Source organism: Epinephelus moara, chromosome 1 (assembly GCF_006386435.1).
Source record: "Epinephelus moara isolate mb chromosome 1, YSFRI_EMoa_1.0, whole genome shotgun sequence".
Lineage (NCBI taxonomy): Eukaryota > Metazoa > Chordata > Actinopteri > Perciformes > Serranidae > Epinephelus > Epinephelus moara.
Window position 1 is genome coordinate 17,395,934 of NC_065506.1, and position 14,801 is coordinate 17,410,734.

A 14,801-nucleotide genomic window follows, 5' to 3' on the forward strand; every position below is an offset into this window, starting at 1 on the left:
GCCTCTTCAAATTGAATGCTTTACTGCAGCAGCCCTGCCATCCACAAGGACTGGAAAACGGGCCGGGACTTGCCAATTCTTGAAGGCAGAATCAATGGATGCTGTAAATAAGGTTTTTAAAAGTGAGCATTATCCAGATTGAGAGAGAGAGAGAGAGAGAGCAAGCGAGAGAGAAAGTGACAGAGGAAGAGAAGGAGATGTATGGCGGTTAAATAAATCTTCAAGAGGTACTTGCTCTCCACTTCTACTGCGCTCCACTCCTCACCCCGTCTCCTCCACCCCTCCCTCTGCTGTCAGCCCCCCTTGTGTGTTGACAATGTGCTTTAACACCTGAACAGTAGCTCTGCACTTTACCAAGAAGACTACTGCACTTCTCCCTCGCGCACACACACACACACACAAGTACACTTGCACGGATGATTAAATGACACCAGATGACAGGACAGCAAGGCCGGCCAACATTGTGAAACTTCATTGGTGCAGCAGAGAGGCTACAGAAGCCTGAGGGACCTTTAATGAAACACTGAGGGACACAGAGAGAGATTTTCCTTTTAATCTGAGTGATGAGATGAAGCAGATGTCTGAGATTTATCCACAACTTGCACACAAGCGATATCCGGGCCACACCCGGAAGCCTGCTCCTCACCAAATTTAATACTGAACCGTTAAATACTGACACAGCCTACAGGAAATGGGTGAGCCAAAACTTCTATGAGCATTGGAAATCTCAGAGACCTCCCCATCTCTGTTTTTCTCAATGAGTTGACTTGACTGCTAAATACTGTATACATTATTTCAGCCTCTATTCTACCAGCCGACTAAATGCTTTCAATGCTACTGAGCATGTTAAGTGTAGGGCTAAATTTCTGAATTTGCATTTCCTTGACCATTGCATGAGTAGTATCTATGTCATTAACGAAATCTTTTTCTGTCTCTTTAAACCCCCCTCCCTCCCTCTCTGTGCCTCCTCACTCTCAGTCCTGACACTGCATGTCACACTGTGCAGCAGATGTGGGCAGAGTGCTGCTTGTGTGAGTCTCATGTGTTACACTGTGAGGTAACCCTGGTGATTTTGTGCAAGACACTGCTGGAATTGATTGACAGCCACAGCCTCTGCCTGAGAGCAACATGACAGAGAGGAATCTAATCTCTCCTCCTCCTTTCACCCCTCCTTTCCAATTTCACCACCTATTGTCCTTGTCAACCACCTCATTGACACTGCCATTCCAGCCTTCGACACCTCCGATATTTGCTCAAACTACCAAGCCATCTCAGCCCTAATAAGGAATCCATGCGGTTTTCACAAACCACATGAACTTGGCCTAAAATTTTGACATTTACAAGTATTTAAACTCAATCTCACATGCTCTTTAGATTCAAATAACCATCCAAAATTACTTGAGCGGAAAGCAGAGGCAAGCCTTTTAGAATTAATGTAGTACATTTTGCTGCTAATGACCTGTCTGATGATATCTGAACTGACTTTAAGCAACGCATCACTTCTCATTTCCAGATACTCCTTGACCCATGTCAGATCGTGGTTCCCCTCCTTTGTCTCAGCAGGTAAACACAGCCCCAGTTTATGTTGACAGTCACTGTTAAAAGACTCTGGTGCTTGGATCACATGCAGCTCAGAACATTGAGCGGACACACGGGCCCACACATAATGTTCCTTTCTGCTCTATAAAGCAGAGGCATGGGAAACATGACGCAGAAAGAGAGACTTCTATACGTCAGCAATGACTGAGTAAGAGATTTTAGTCAAATTAAAATGCAGAGGAATGTGTTGTCAGAGGAAATCCATGGAAGAGTTGGGGCACGGATGAGACAAAAAGACTCGAAATAGGTCTGAACATCTCTCCAGGGAGGAGGGGGCGGATTGTTCAACATGGCTGCCTGATCAGGAACATCGGGGCCAGAGGTTCATGATGACAAGTCACTCTTAGCTCCTATCTCTCTTCTCTTGTTCTCTCTCGTTTCCCTCCTTTTCTCACCCTTCCTTTCTCCTCTCTTCCTCTAACAGCATATGGTCGTTTACTGACTACTCGCGCAGTCCTCACAGGAAAGCATTCTCCTGGACTTAATGCAGCAGATAAAACTCTGACATCTGCTTGTCCTACTTACCAAGACCGCACAATCTGCAGCTTTGCTCGTAACTCTTCCTCGTTTGCTCCGAATCAGAACATTGAACATCCATCCCTGAAGTTCAAGTCCTTACTTACCACTGTGGTGCAATCTCCAAATGTGCCCAAGAATCAGCTCCCTGCCTACACCAATTAACACAGTGCATCTATCACGTCATCTCTCTCTCATCTGGGACACGAGCTGTTCATCCCTAAAGCCCCTTTCATAAAACCCGCAGCTATTAGTAAGCAATCAAGACCCTGTCACTGTCGGGCAACTGGGCATGTGGACCTCAAGGGCCTAGTCAAATATGTGAAACAGACAAGTGATACGAACATGGACACATATCAGTGAGCACAAATTGAGGGCTGCGTCTCATGTTTAAAGGATGAAGTATTTGTGCGTGATGACAGACAGAGCACATTTGAATCCAGTGATCGTGTAGGCTTAGGCAGCCCCTTGTTGCACATCAGTGGATATGAAATTGTCTGCTTATTTGTGTTGCTGAGAAACTGCTTCCTCCTGCTGCATCCAATAATGCCGTCTTCCCACTGGGAGGGAGGAATTGCAATCAATTAATGCAGAGAGAGCTTTAGAGGTCAACACAAAAGTGTCCACACCATCGACAGAGACATTCTGCCTTTTCTCCACAGCGCTGTCTTCCTCGATGCACAGCTTATTATTTATCATAGTAGGACATTGTCTAAATTAAATGATGGGGGCATCTCTTAATTTCTGAACTCAGCCAAATAATCTGACAGAAGGAGCATAGCACAAAGAGTGAGTAGCTGGCCACAGGGACAATTTTAGTAAACTGCCGTATGTATTATAGACAAAGACAGGCAGACTGACAGATGACGGCATGCTGTATATACATCTTAAGAGAAAAAAACAGTAACTAATGCAATCCATCTCATTTCCATTTTGGAACCTCGTGTTCCTGGCATCGTGATCTGGGGCCCTGAAGTACAATGGCTGCAGCAAACAGCACAGCCATAAAAGTTTGTCAGAGTTCCAGCACCCTCTCAAAAAAAAAAAAAAAACACTCTAAAAAATAATGAGAACATGGGTCCAGCATCCAGTGTCCCTGCAGAAGCCTTCATTACCCACCAAGACTCCACAATAAACAGACAATGACTTTCCATGCAGGCATCGCAGGCATGTTTGTACTCACCAGGTCCTCATTATTCAGGGTGGACCGGTTCACCAGAGCGAACGAGATGCCTGCCTTTCGAGCAGTGAGGGTCTGGGAGAGGAAGAAAAGGAAAGATGATGAAAAGGGATAAATCCACCGACCCATTTTACCTATCTGGAGTTTTACACAGCATCTCAGTGGATTACACACAGCAGTACGTAGAACACACAACTATATAGTTACACAGCTTGTGAATTGGCTGATAATATTTTGTGAAAGGACGAAAACCCCTGAACAGAAATGGGTTGCATGTACAATATCATTTGGACAGAGAACCTGGCTAAATAATATTAAATCACAGCTCAAAACAAAAACAAGACCTTTTAAGTTTCTGTATAGAATGTGTCCACAGACCATAGACTGTAGATAAAGACAGACGATATGACAGCTCTCCAAAAGCAAAGCTAAAACATCTCGATCCCACCCTGGTGGCTGGCTGCAGTATAGCTCACAAACCCCGCCCCGTCCATGTTAGCCGATGGGACATGAGCCCAACCAAAAACCCAAAATACACGTCAAATAAATTTTTCACAAAGATGGTTTCTGTCATTTCAGGTATAAGTTTAGATTGATTTAGTTATTTGATACTATAAAAAGGGGGCTTGAAGACATGACTAACAGCCAGGGCTCGAAATACCATGTGCGTATGTATGGCTGTGCATGTAATTCCCAGCTTTACACATCCCATTGGCACAGAACCTATGTTGAGCAGGGTTGCCAACTCTTATGCACTGACTGTGAAACTCACGCATTTAACACTTTCACAGGCTCTTACGCCACACCTCCATTTTCTCAAATGACAAACAAATTTAAAACTGATAACATTGTGGCGTGAAAAGAGGACACTGAAGCCTTGTTTAGACTCGCGCTTGCAGTGCGCAGACAGACAAGACAGAGTAGTATGGCACACCAGCAGCAAGACGGCTGCTGTGTAGATTTTGATACACCTCTATTTGTGCCGTTAAAGTACAGGTATGTAGAGTGGCCAAAAAGGACAAAGAAAGACCCACAATACAGCAATAATTAATTATTACACATCATAAATTATAAGTCTTCATGTCACCAAATAAGTCCTAATATGATTTAAAAAGAAAACATTTCCGAATCAGGTTTGGTAAGAAGCTGCTCAAAACGTTCATATGACCATACATGTTTTATTGTGACACATTGAAAACAACAGATGGTATATAATTTTAAAAGTTACATGCACAAGTGCATATATGTAGAAAAGTATTTCGAGCCCTGACAGCTGTGTGTGTCAGTCTGTCTGCTTGTGATCAATGACGCTGCTCTCAATTGAGTCAAAAAGGATGTATGGGCAGGAACTTGCTAACACGGCTCCACTTCCTGATGGCTTCTGCACAGACTCTGGCTCCAGATGACGTCACCTGCACAAGGTTGCAGCACCCATATACAGGATATTTTGGCTTTTTTTTTGTATAGTGGGAGGAAGTGGAGATGCCTCATCCATCTTTATATACAGTCATTGCTGCAGACAGAGCATTCATCTTTTGCTCTTATCTTGTAAACAAGTAGGTAAACTTACCAAAGCCTGTGGTTTCCAGGAGGCCATGAATAGAGAATGAAAGAAATAAAGAAATTGAATTAGACGAGACGTTGGAGGATGACTGCTCAAAGCACAAACAGCAGAAGAATTGCATTTATTATCCATACTGAGCGCATAGGTGTCTCAACTGCCATGCAGGACTGCTGGTTAGGGCACAGAGCTCTAGAAAGATTCAACTATTCATCAAGAGAGATTATACAGCCGTTGCATGATTCTTTATCCGCCCATGCATTGGAAGTTACTAAACTGCAGTCATGCTTGGCATTTATATTCAGTTCTCTGTTGGATGAAGCTTTGATCATATTTTCTGCTGTCTGCTCTGCACATTAGTTTGACACAAACAGAGAAACACAAGACACACACACACACTCACGTATGGGTGAAGCCAGCTGTACTGCACAACACAGATTCCCTCACACACACTCGCTCGCACTTAAAACACACACACACATCTGCTCAGACATTCACAAACTTACTCAAACATTAAACACCCCCACAAACACAAACCGGTGACGCACACGCACAGACGCACAGATACACATATGTAAATTAGCTGTTATATTAAATAACCACTGAGTTTGAGTGACCAGAGATTGATAGAACACTTATCCCATACTGGAGGAAGTTACGTAACAGAGGAATGCAGACATGGACAGCTGACAATATTGGATCAGTCTTTACCACGACCCTCTCGTCTGTACAGCCCAGCTATGGTAAAGATCCATGGAAGCCATGGAGAATGTAGGAGGGAACGTGACCTCTACATGAACTGTGAGTGTTGATGTAAGTTTATCAACATGCACCAGCACTGCTGAGGTTGCTACGGGCAATACAATATGACCCTGTGTCCAGATGTAATCTCTTCAGCTACAATATAGTGTTCAATGCTTTGCGAATCGATTTTCAACGCTCTTTTTTGTTTGTTTGTTTGTTTTTGCATCCCGCCATGATATGGGGGAACCCTGCTGTCCGTTCCAATCAAACGCTGCAGCTGCCCGGAAGCAATCACACAGCAAATGGGGGACATTGACAAAGGAGAGGCATGAAAGGGGACCAATTAGTTTGCTGACTACTGACTTCATCCCACGTGTAAAAGGCTTACTCAGTGTCACTTTTACATGATTTAAAAGCCTCACACAGTTAAATCAGAAGTCAATGAAGTCTCTCGGATATATTTTTGGGTTGAGTTGTCACCATTTCAAGTTAAATGCAAGGTTGTTGTTTTTTCGACACCTGCCGAGCAACAAAAAAGGGAGAAAAATGGCCAAGCATCGGCGAGGCTGAAATCTGACAACTCACTGAAAAATATCACCCATAGCTGTTATGGGTCTATGTAGGAATGGCAAATATATACACGCAAAATCCAAAAAAATTAAAAAATTAAAAACGACAACCCATACTTACCAAGACATTGTTGGTTATTAATTTCATGAGAGATATGGACAAATACAGCATCAACTCATGTTGTTCACTGTGATATAAACATTCATCAGCATCTATGTGTATGACATCAAGCTGCATAATATGCATATTACTTCACAAGAAACTCTAAATATTTAAAGAGGAGTATTATACAGGTTGTTTTTAATCAACTCTATGTACGAGCTCTGATCATTTTTTCTATCCTTTTGACTAAAATACATGAAGATGAGAGACAAACACGAGACAGACACACAGTGTGCAGCACGTAATGGACAAACAGTTATAAACAGACATGAATACTACTGGCGTCATGACAGCATGTTGTCTCTGAGAAAGACTAACCATGTGGCACAGTGCTAAAGTGGACTGCACTGCAACAGGCCTCTCTGTGGGATATGTTATGACACATTATGTTGCAATAAAAATAAATGGGGGAGCATCACAGTGATGCAACGTCTTAAACACCCTCTCCAGGCTAATTAATCAAGCCATAGAGTTATGGCTAAGGTTACATTAACATTCCCACAACGCAGTGCTCTACACTAAATGGCCAGTGGTTGCTTTTATCACCAATCAACTCCTTACTGGTGTGTTTTTATTACAATTTAAGTTTTTTTTAAAGCTATTTAAATTTGGAAACTACATAGCAGGTCTGTATACAAGGAAGGTGTTTCACAGCCCAGTTGCCAGAATAACATGTCGGCATTGTACGTTTCTGCAAACCACGGATATGTTACATTTGTATGTTTCGAACATATATCAACGATTCTAAGGTGATGCAGCCCTGATTATAGACGAATTCGGCGAGCGATTTGTGTATGCTGCCATCTTGCAGCGGCCCATTGCTGCGGTGACATGTGTCAGTCATCAATTCATTACGCTGTCATTGTGAACTGACTCTCTACAACGACAGCATCATGTATAGCTGGATTGATGATGTTAGACGGTGGCCTCCGGTAACTGATGAAGGTATCTTAAATGAGTACCGACATTAATATAGAAATTAATCATTTGTTTGAGTGATAAGCAGGAAAGATTAGAGTAAGAGGGAGATAATAGACTCTATCATTAAACACTGTGTAATGTAACGTTAGCATACGTTACGTGTGCTGACGTTAGCAAGCTAGCAGCGTGACATTTAATCATTATGGACAGGCTACGTGACTAAAAACAACAACAACACATGTTTGTGTTTTGTTTTAGGTATTCAAGAATATTTTATTGATCGCCTGGCATCCGATGACCAAAAAAATGGCAATTACAGGTCTCTGATTGAGGGTCAAAATTACCTGAGCTCTGGATGGGTCGGGCAAATTTTACACCGGCTTTTAGACGACCATCACATCATATTGAAGATCGCCTTCAATATGATGTAATGGTCACGTAGCCTGTCCATAATGATTAAATGTCACGCTGCTAGCTTGCTAACGTCAGCACACGTAACGTATGCTAACGTTATATTACACAGTGCTTAATGATAGAGTCTATTATCTCCCTCTTACTCTAATCTTCCCTGCTTATCGCTCAAACAAATGATTAATCTCTATATTAATATCGGTACTCATTTAAGATACCTTCATCAGTTACCAGAGGCCAGAGAGTAAGTTCACACTGACAGCATTATGAACTGATGACTGACACATGTCACCGCAGCAATGGCGCCGCCGCAAGATGGAGGCATACACAAATCGCTCGCCGAATTCGTCTATATGTGCATTTTAAACGCAACACTTTTGTTTTTGCTTCCATGTTTCACAGGTTTGAGTTAAAGATCTAAGACTTTTTTTATTGTTAAGCTGGTTGGATGTAGTGTCAAATTTAATGAAACAACATTGGAGGTAGTAGTAACATTAACATTACGTTTCCCGGCTACAGCTCTGGTGGACATTCCTGTAGTCATTCCAATGGCACGCCTCCTCAAAACTTGCAACAACTGTGGCATTTTAGTGTGTCATCAAATTGCATATTTTACCTTTGTGACCTTTATTTGTGACCATTCCAAGGCAAACCTAATAATAATAATGCACTAAATTTGTTAAAATCTATTTTAATGAGCATTTATTTTTCAAGATAATCAATCCATATGAAAAGTGTGCCATAGCAAGATGCTGGTTAAAGAGCATCATTACAACATAGGAGTGCCTTGGAATGGTAACAGTTTGATCACACGCGATGCCACAGATGACTGTCCACCAGAGCTGTTCACTGTTAACTGAATGTTCATTTTATTACCATGAGACATCTCCATTTGCCAGTACATCCAACCAGCCTCTCATTTATTATTGCCATCCCAAGGCACACCTGTGTACTAATGACACCGTTTATTCAGCATCTTGATTTACCACATCAGTCAGGTGGATGGATTATTTTGGAAAAGGAGAAGTGCTCACTAACACAATAAATTTGTGACCAAAATTTGGCAGAGATATATTTGTTAAGGGCATGAAAAACTCTTAGATTTTTAACTTTAACTTGTGAAAAATGGGAGCCAAAACAAAAGTGTTGCATTTAAATTTTTGTTAAGTATGTATGAGCTGACTCATCATCTCGAGGTGGAGGGGATGGTGGATGGCTGCAGACCACTGTTTGAGACCAACAAGCAACAAAACCGGATGTTTTTATCGACATTAACGGTGTGTTTTGAGCCAAACATTATCTTTTCCTAACCATAACGAAGTGGTTTTTGTGCCTAAATATAACCACATGTTAACCAAAGCATTGTTGAAATGTAAAGAAATGTGAAGTTTCAACACATCCGCTATAAATTAATGTATGAATGTCACTTATCTGTTGTTTGCAAAACGATGCCAACATTTATTCTGGCAACTGGCTTGATTTTCAATCACCCTAATCATGTGTGTAAACAAACTTGTAATTAAAATCACAAATCCAGATTGAGTTATGTTTTAATAACCATTATTGTTGCAGAGATGTCAGCTGAAAGAATAGCAAGGCTAATATTAGTCCAAGGATATATTATGTAACGATAAGAAACAAGCAATGTCACTCTAAAGCACTATAACATTTTATCAGGTTCCCAGTAAAGTTATTATTGTCTTCAGCAGGGCTCCATACTCACACCGAGCAGGATTCCACCAGTGTGTTATAATGTGGGGTCATTCAGATAGATTTGACATAAATCACACATAACCTTGTTGAGGCAGATGACTCACCAGGTCTCGGACAAGAGGCACTGTCCTCTTGCGGCGTAAATCTGGCATGCTGTCAATACCATAAAGAATACTGCCAGCCCTGGAGAAGCAGACAGATTTAAAGTGTATTAATATCATAATAATGCCATGCTGGGGGAGACATTACTACTGTGAAAGAGGGGGCCTTGATTTACACAGCCGGCAAACACCATGGATCACGCCTCCTTCCTAACCTGTCTCACCCCTTCCTCTTCACCTCACATGGTCCCGACCACCAACACTGGAGCTCCATGTAATCCCTCTCACCCTCTGCTGTCCCCGTAGACTCCCTGTCTTCCATGTTATCTTAATGCTTATAGTGTATTGCTGCAGTGATGCCTGTTATTGATATATATATGTGTTCCTGGGTTTGTATTACATTTTATGAACACTGAAGATGAGATTATTTCGACTGTCTCTACACCTAAAAAATGACGAGACAAAACTTCAGCTCTACTTCTCCTGCTTTCTCCATCCTCCAACTCTCTTGTGCACACTCCACGGCTCCCTCACTGCTTTCCCACCAGTCTCGCTCCTCTCCCATGAGGCTGTCAGTGGCATCACCTCAGCTGTCACTCAAAGCCTCTCTAATGACCTCAACATGACATCAAGGCCCCAGTGCTTCCATAAAGATAAAGCTCCTCAAGCCTTTCTGTCAGCCCTCTAAGCTACATCAGTGGTGTGACCTAAAGATACACAACGTGACGAGCCCTTGCCTCACCCTAGGGCCCCCAGCTCTCGCTGCCTCTTTACTGTATGCACAATGCATGCTGCAGATGGCTGCATAGCTATGGCATGAGCTGGGGTAATGGAGGTTAAATATGATTATCAGCTATGTTTCCCTTGTGACATTATATGACAACAGATGGCTTCATCTATCTTTCATACAGACTTCCTAAATTAATCGTTCATACACATTTCTGAATCTGGCATCAATCAGGCATGTGAAGCCAAGAGAATACACTCCTCTATAGATGTTGTAAAGGCATCAGACATCTTGTATATTCATCTTCTGTCTGTCACAAAACACGGAGCTTGATACCTTAACTGGGGCTGCACGCCAGAGAGTCAACACGTCTGCTACATATGCCTCAGCATGGGGGTACCAAACAGCACAGCAGCAAAGATTTATGTTATTGTGAACCGATCAGATCAGGAAGTGAGCCACCACTCACCCTCCAGACTGCAAGCCGAGCACTTTGGGGTCCAAAAGACTGCGAGGCTGCAGGGAGAAGAAACACATAATGTAAAAGAAGTAATACAAGGTAAGCACGCACAAATAGACACAAAGCAAACAGCAGCAAAATAAAACAAAAAAAAATATACTGTGTAGCAAAATGTACTTGGGAAAATGCAGTGCATTTGGAGGTCAATTGAGGATAAGATAAATGATAGGAGAGGAGGAATACAGCACAGGGAGAAGGGAGGGAAGCACCACAGGCAAAAGACCAAATTATTCCACATCAATGTAATTTGTGGGCTCAAGACTGAGAGTTTTGCCGCTCTTGGTGCTTCAGGCCAGTTTTGCCTATTGTGTAACACTCCCTCTTCACTGACCAAAATGTCCAGTTTGGAACACAAATCATTTTCTGAATAGGAATAAAAGGATAACCAGCACAAAGTGACAACAAGATGGCTCGAAGGCACATGCTGCATTCTCTTTCATAACTACACATATCACTGCAGTTTAACCACAAAATAATACACACACACACACATACACACACACACACACACTCTCACAGATAGGTAGGTGTATTATTTCAAATTCACTTCAAGTGAGATGCAAAATCAACACACCACATAACAGGAAACACAAGACAAATTTACAAACATATAAACAAACTCATGTACATGCTGGGAAATCACAAGTGTTCATGAAATTGATGATAAACAGTGACTTAAAACCTGTGTGTCCAAAGCAGTGCTGTCTGAAAGGAGAAAATGACAGGAGGGAGGAGAGTTAGAACGAGCAGCTTACTGGAAAACACACACACACTTAGTTGGGACACTAATCTACTATTACCGCCTGATGACACAATTCTGTTTTGCCAAACAATTTATGCAGAAGTGGAGACAGAGTCAACATGCGCCTCAGGGAGAATGGCTATGAACAGAGGAGTACCGTATAAAGTAGATCCAGTAGAATAAGCTCAACAGAAGGCTCTCAGCTTAAGGTTGAAATGTGAGTATTATTCTCTGCATATAAAACGTCTTCAATCAGTGCAGCGCAAATTAAAAAAATGATGCCTTTGATCGATAACATTACCTGATTTGACAATCATAGCTATGGAGACATGGGACTTTAGGCAAGCATAAGCTGTTGGTATCATATTGCCATTTTAGAGACGTACTGCGAGAGGGCAAGCCCTTTAAATAAGCAAGACTGCAGAGGTGTAATTACTGTGCTATTGATCCATGGGTGATAAATGGCAGCATAATCATGATCTAATGTGCTACAAACGGAAAACAGCTGTTCACAAGAGAAAGATCAAATTGCTGTTGTGATTAAAACGACACGATGCACTGTTTACTGTTGACGCGCATTTACTGCATCACTTATACAGCGTAAGACAATGAATTAAAAAAAAATTAGCTTCCTTTTTAAATTTTGCTAGTAACTAGATTTGGTTTTGTCTGTTTAGTTGAAAGCAGACACCTGAAAACCATGAAAATATTAATTGATAACCATTAAAACAGCAATAACTCTGGACATGCGTATTGATTGAGAACACACGCGTAGTATTTGGTGGATGCTGTTACCAATAGTGCTTGAATGCTATTATCATTAGTGTTCACCACAAGTGCACATCTATTCATGATGATGGTGGAGGCACTGATAATTTAAAAATTAATTCCAGTCAACATGATAACAATTAGACTGAATTAATTCTTGAAAGGTTGATATTTAGTTTTGGTACATCCGTGACACTATAATGCTACTGGGTGAGGTGACATCAAAAGCTACACACACACACACACACGCTGAGACACAGCACTCAAAGAGAAGCTAAGCTGCAACTGGGTGCCATGGCCAGCGATCCGCTAAGCTACTTTCTGTATGGCTATACAAGATAGAGCCATCTCCTCTACCAGCGAGTCTGCAGCTGCTCTAGATAAAGCCAGGCCACAAAGATAGGCTATAGGCTGCTGATATAAACCTCATTTCACAGGTGCCCTAAATCTATGGAACAAAAATGTAATTGACTGGTAGGAAATCCTTTATATGTGTGTCCGCTGTAGGCAACGTGTCGAGGTATCAACAGAAGCAGTAAATCCTGCATTTTAGTGCCGACACACATGGTCACACCGTACATAGATCAGAGCTTCCCAGAGCAGAAAAGCCTGCACATGGCTGATAGTATAACCAGGACTGACCCCCGCACCAACACACACAGGAACACGTGTTCTCACACAAACACACACTATCATACACATATTTGTGTGTGTCTAGGTATATACACACAGAATGAGAGAAGAAAGTCCTCCATGCCAGTGAGAAATATCATTATTAAATCAATAAACCCCAGTCAGTGGTGACTGATTTCCACAAAAGCCTTGATTTTACAGATTCTCCTCAGCATTCAGCACAATAACAATATTTTTCATGATCACAGTCCAACACTGAGTGAGTGTGTGAGGATATTTCCAAGGAGCTCATCAAAAACAGAGAAAATCAAGATAATAAAGGGGACCTGTGACAGCCACTCAAAACCTCTAGCCTTACTTTGAAGTTCAAGGCTCATGAATGAATGCTTGACAGACTGCATGAGGGTATGGGCATGAACAAATCCTTAAAGTACGACATGTCGCTGTCTGCTGTGCTGCCAAAAGCTACAGGCAAAAAGCTTCCAACAGTTTTGTGGTATAGCATTAAACTAAAATAACATTTATGGTCTTTTTAATATTGCTGTTTTTAAATCTGAGTCCACACTGAGTACACTGAGGTGCAGACCAGCAGAAAGGAGAAGGATTTTGTGGGAGTGGAATTGCCAACTATTGTAGCAGGGAAGTTGAGAGTGAGGTCGGGGCTGCGACGACCACCAGTTTGTGGTCTGACTCACTGGATCATGGTGCCAGTAAGACCCCTGCACAGAACACAGGCTGCAGACCGTACAGTGGACACATCCTGACAAAAAAGAAAAGAAGCTTGCTGGAGCAGAAAAGCCTGCTGGTGTCAACTCTTACACCAATGTTCAAGTCTCACTGTCACACTGAAAAACAAAATCAAGCCCAGCACTGTTAGCTAGCTAACAATCACTAAACATTAAAAAAAAACATTAAGGTAAAAGTGAGCAAGATAACGTTTGAAAAGGTACAATATTATCACCTCCTCCACTGTCACCTCAGTTGTTGTGTGAAACTTTTGACTCTGCCCTCCAGTGCCATCTTTAGGCTGTATTTATGCCAACATAAAGGACGCATGGAAGTGTGAGGGCAGTAACGTTTACAACATTTGAAATTAACGTATCTATTTTTGTACATAAAGGGAGTATAGATGAGCCCTTAGGTTGAGCCATTTATATCTACATACACATAAGCAGCAGGCCCTCTTTCACAGAGTCAGCCATGTTTGTTTTTTTTGTTTGTTTTGACAAGGAAGTTAGTGTTGCCCCTGGTTCCCTCGTCAAAAAGCCCACAGGTTATCCTGTTTCGATAATTGTAGAAAATAAGCTCTGTGGCAAAAATGTATTTATGATAATTGTTTTGTTCAGCAAGATAATCCTTAAAGATGAACACCACTTTTATGATTTTTGAAGCATAAATGAAAGTGCCAGGAGTAAAAAGCTAGCATCAGGCTATAAACGAACTGTACAATGGTTGCGTGACTTGACGTCAGCACCACAACAAAGCTGTAAAGCCATGTTCGGCATGATGATGTTCTCTGGTCTCATCTAGCCACTTTAGCCTTTCTCATCTTCCAACCGCTCAAAGCGCTTTTTACACTGCAGGTCACATTCACCCATTCCGGAAGAGCCGGGGATTGAACCGCTGATCTACCAATTAGTGGATGACCCACTCTACCTCCTGGGCCACAACCCCCCGAAAGACATTTAAAGCCTTCAAAATTTACAAGTACTATTACTGACCTATTTTATGTTGAAGAACAAAAGTGAAAATCTCTTAAGCTTGTGTTAACCACAGATCTTGTTTCAGGCATCTCACCAAGAATCCATTCAAATAACTAACTGTCTTCGGGAAGAGGGAATCGGGAGTGGCAAAATGCAACCTAATTTCCAGGTTTTAGTATTCATTCCTGCACCATTTTATTTACAGCAAAAAGCAGTTTCGTGCTGGCTGG

The 14,801-nt window shown here is 41.9% G+C and overlaps 1 protein-coding gene across 1 annotated transcript in view; it reads right to left on the minus strand.

Annotated features, from left to right (window-relative positions):
• Nucleotides 1–14,801, minus strand: part of LOC126393829 (protein unc-13 homolog C) — a 136,278-nt gene that overhangs the window by 101,517 nt on the left and 19,960 nt on the right. Inside the window, exons 3-6 of the mRNA XM_050050209.1 lie at nucleotides 11,408–11,430; nucleotides 10,675–10,721; nucleotides 9,482–9,560; nucleotides 3,299–3,370 (exon numbers count right to left, since the gene is read on the minus strand). Coding sequence (XP_049906166.1) covers nucleotides 3,299–3,370; nucleotides 9,482–9,560; nucleotides 10,675–10,721; nucleotides 11,408–11,430 — 221 coding nt within the window. The remainder of the gene's footprint in view (nucleotides 1–3,298; nucleotides 3,371–9,481; nucleotides 9,561–10,674; nucleotides 10,722–11,407; nucleotides 11,431–14,801) is intronic.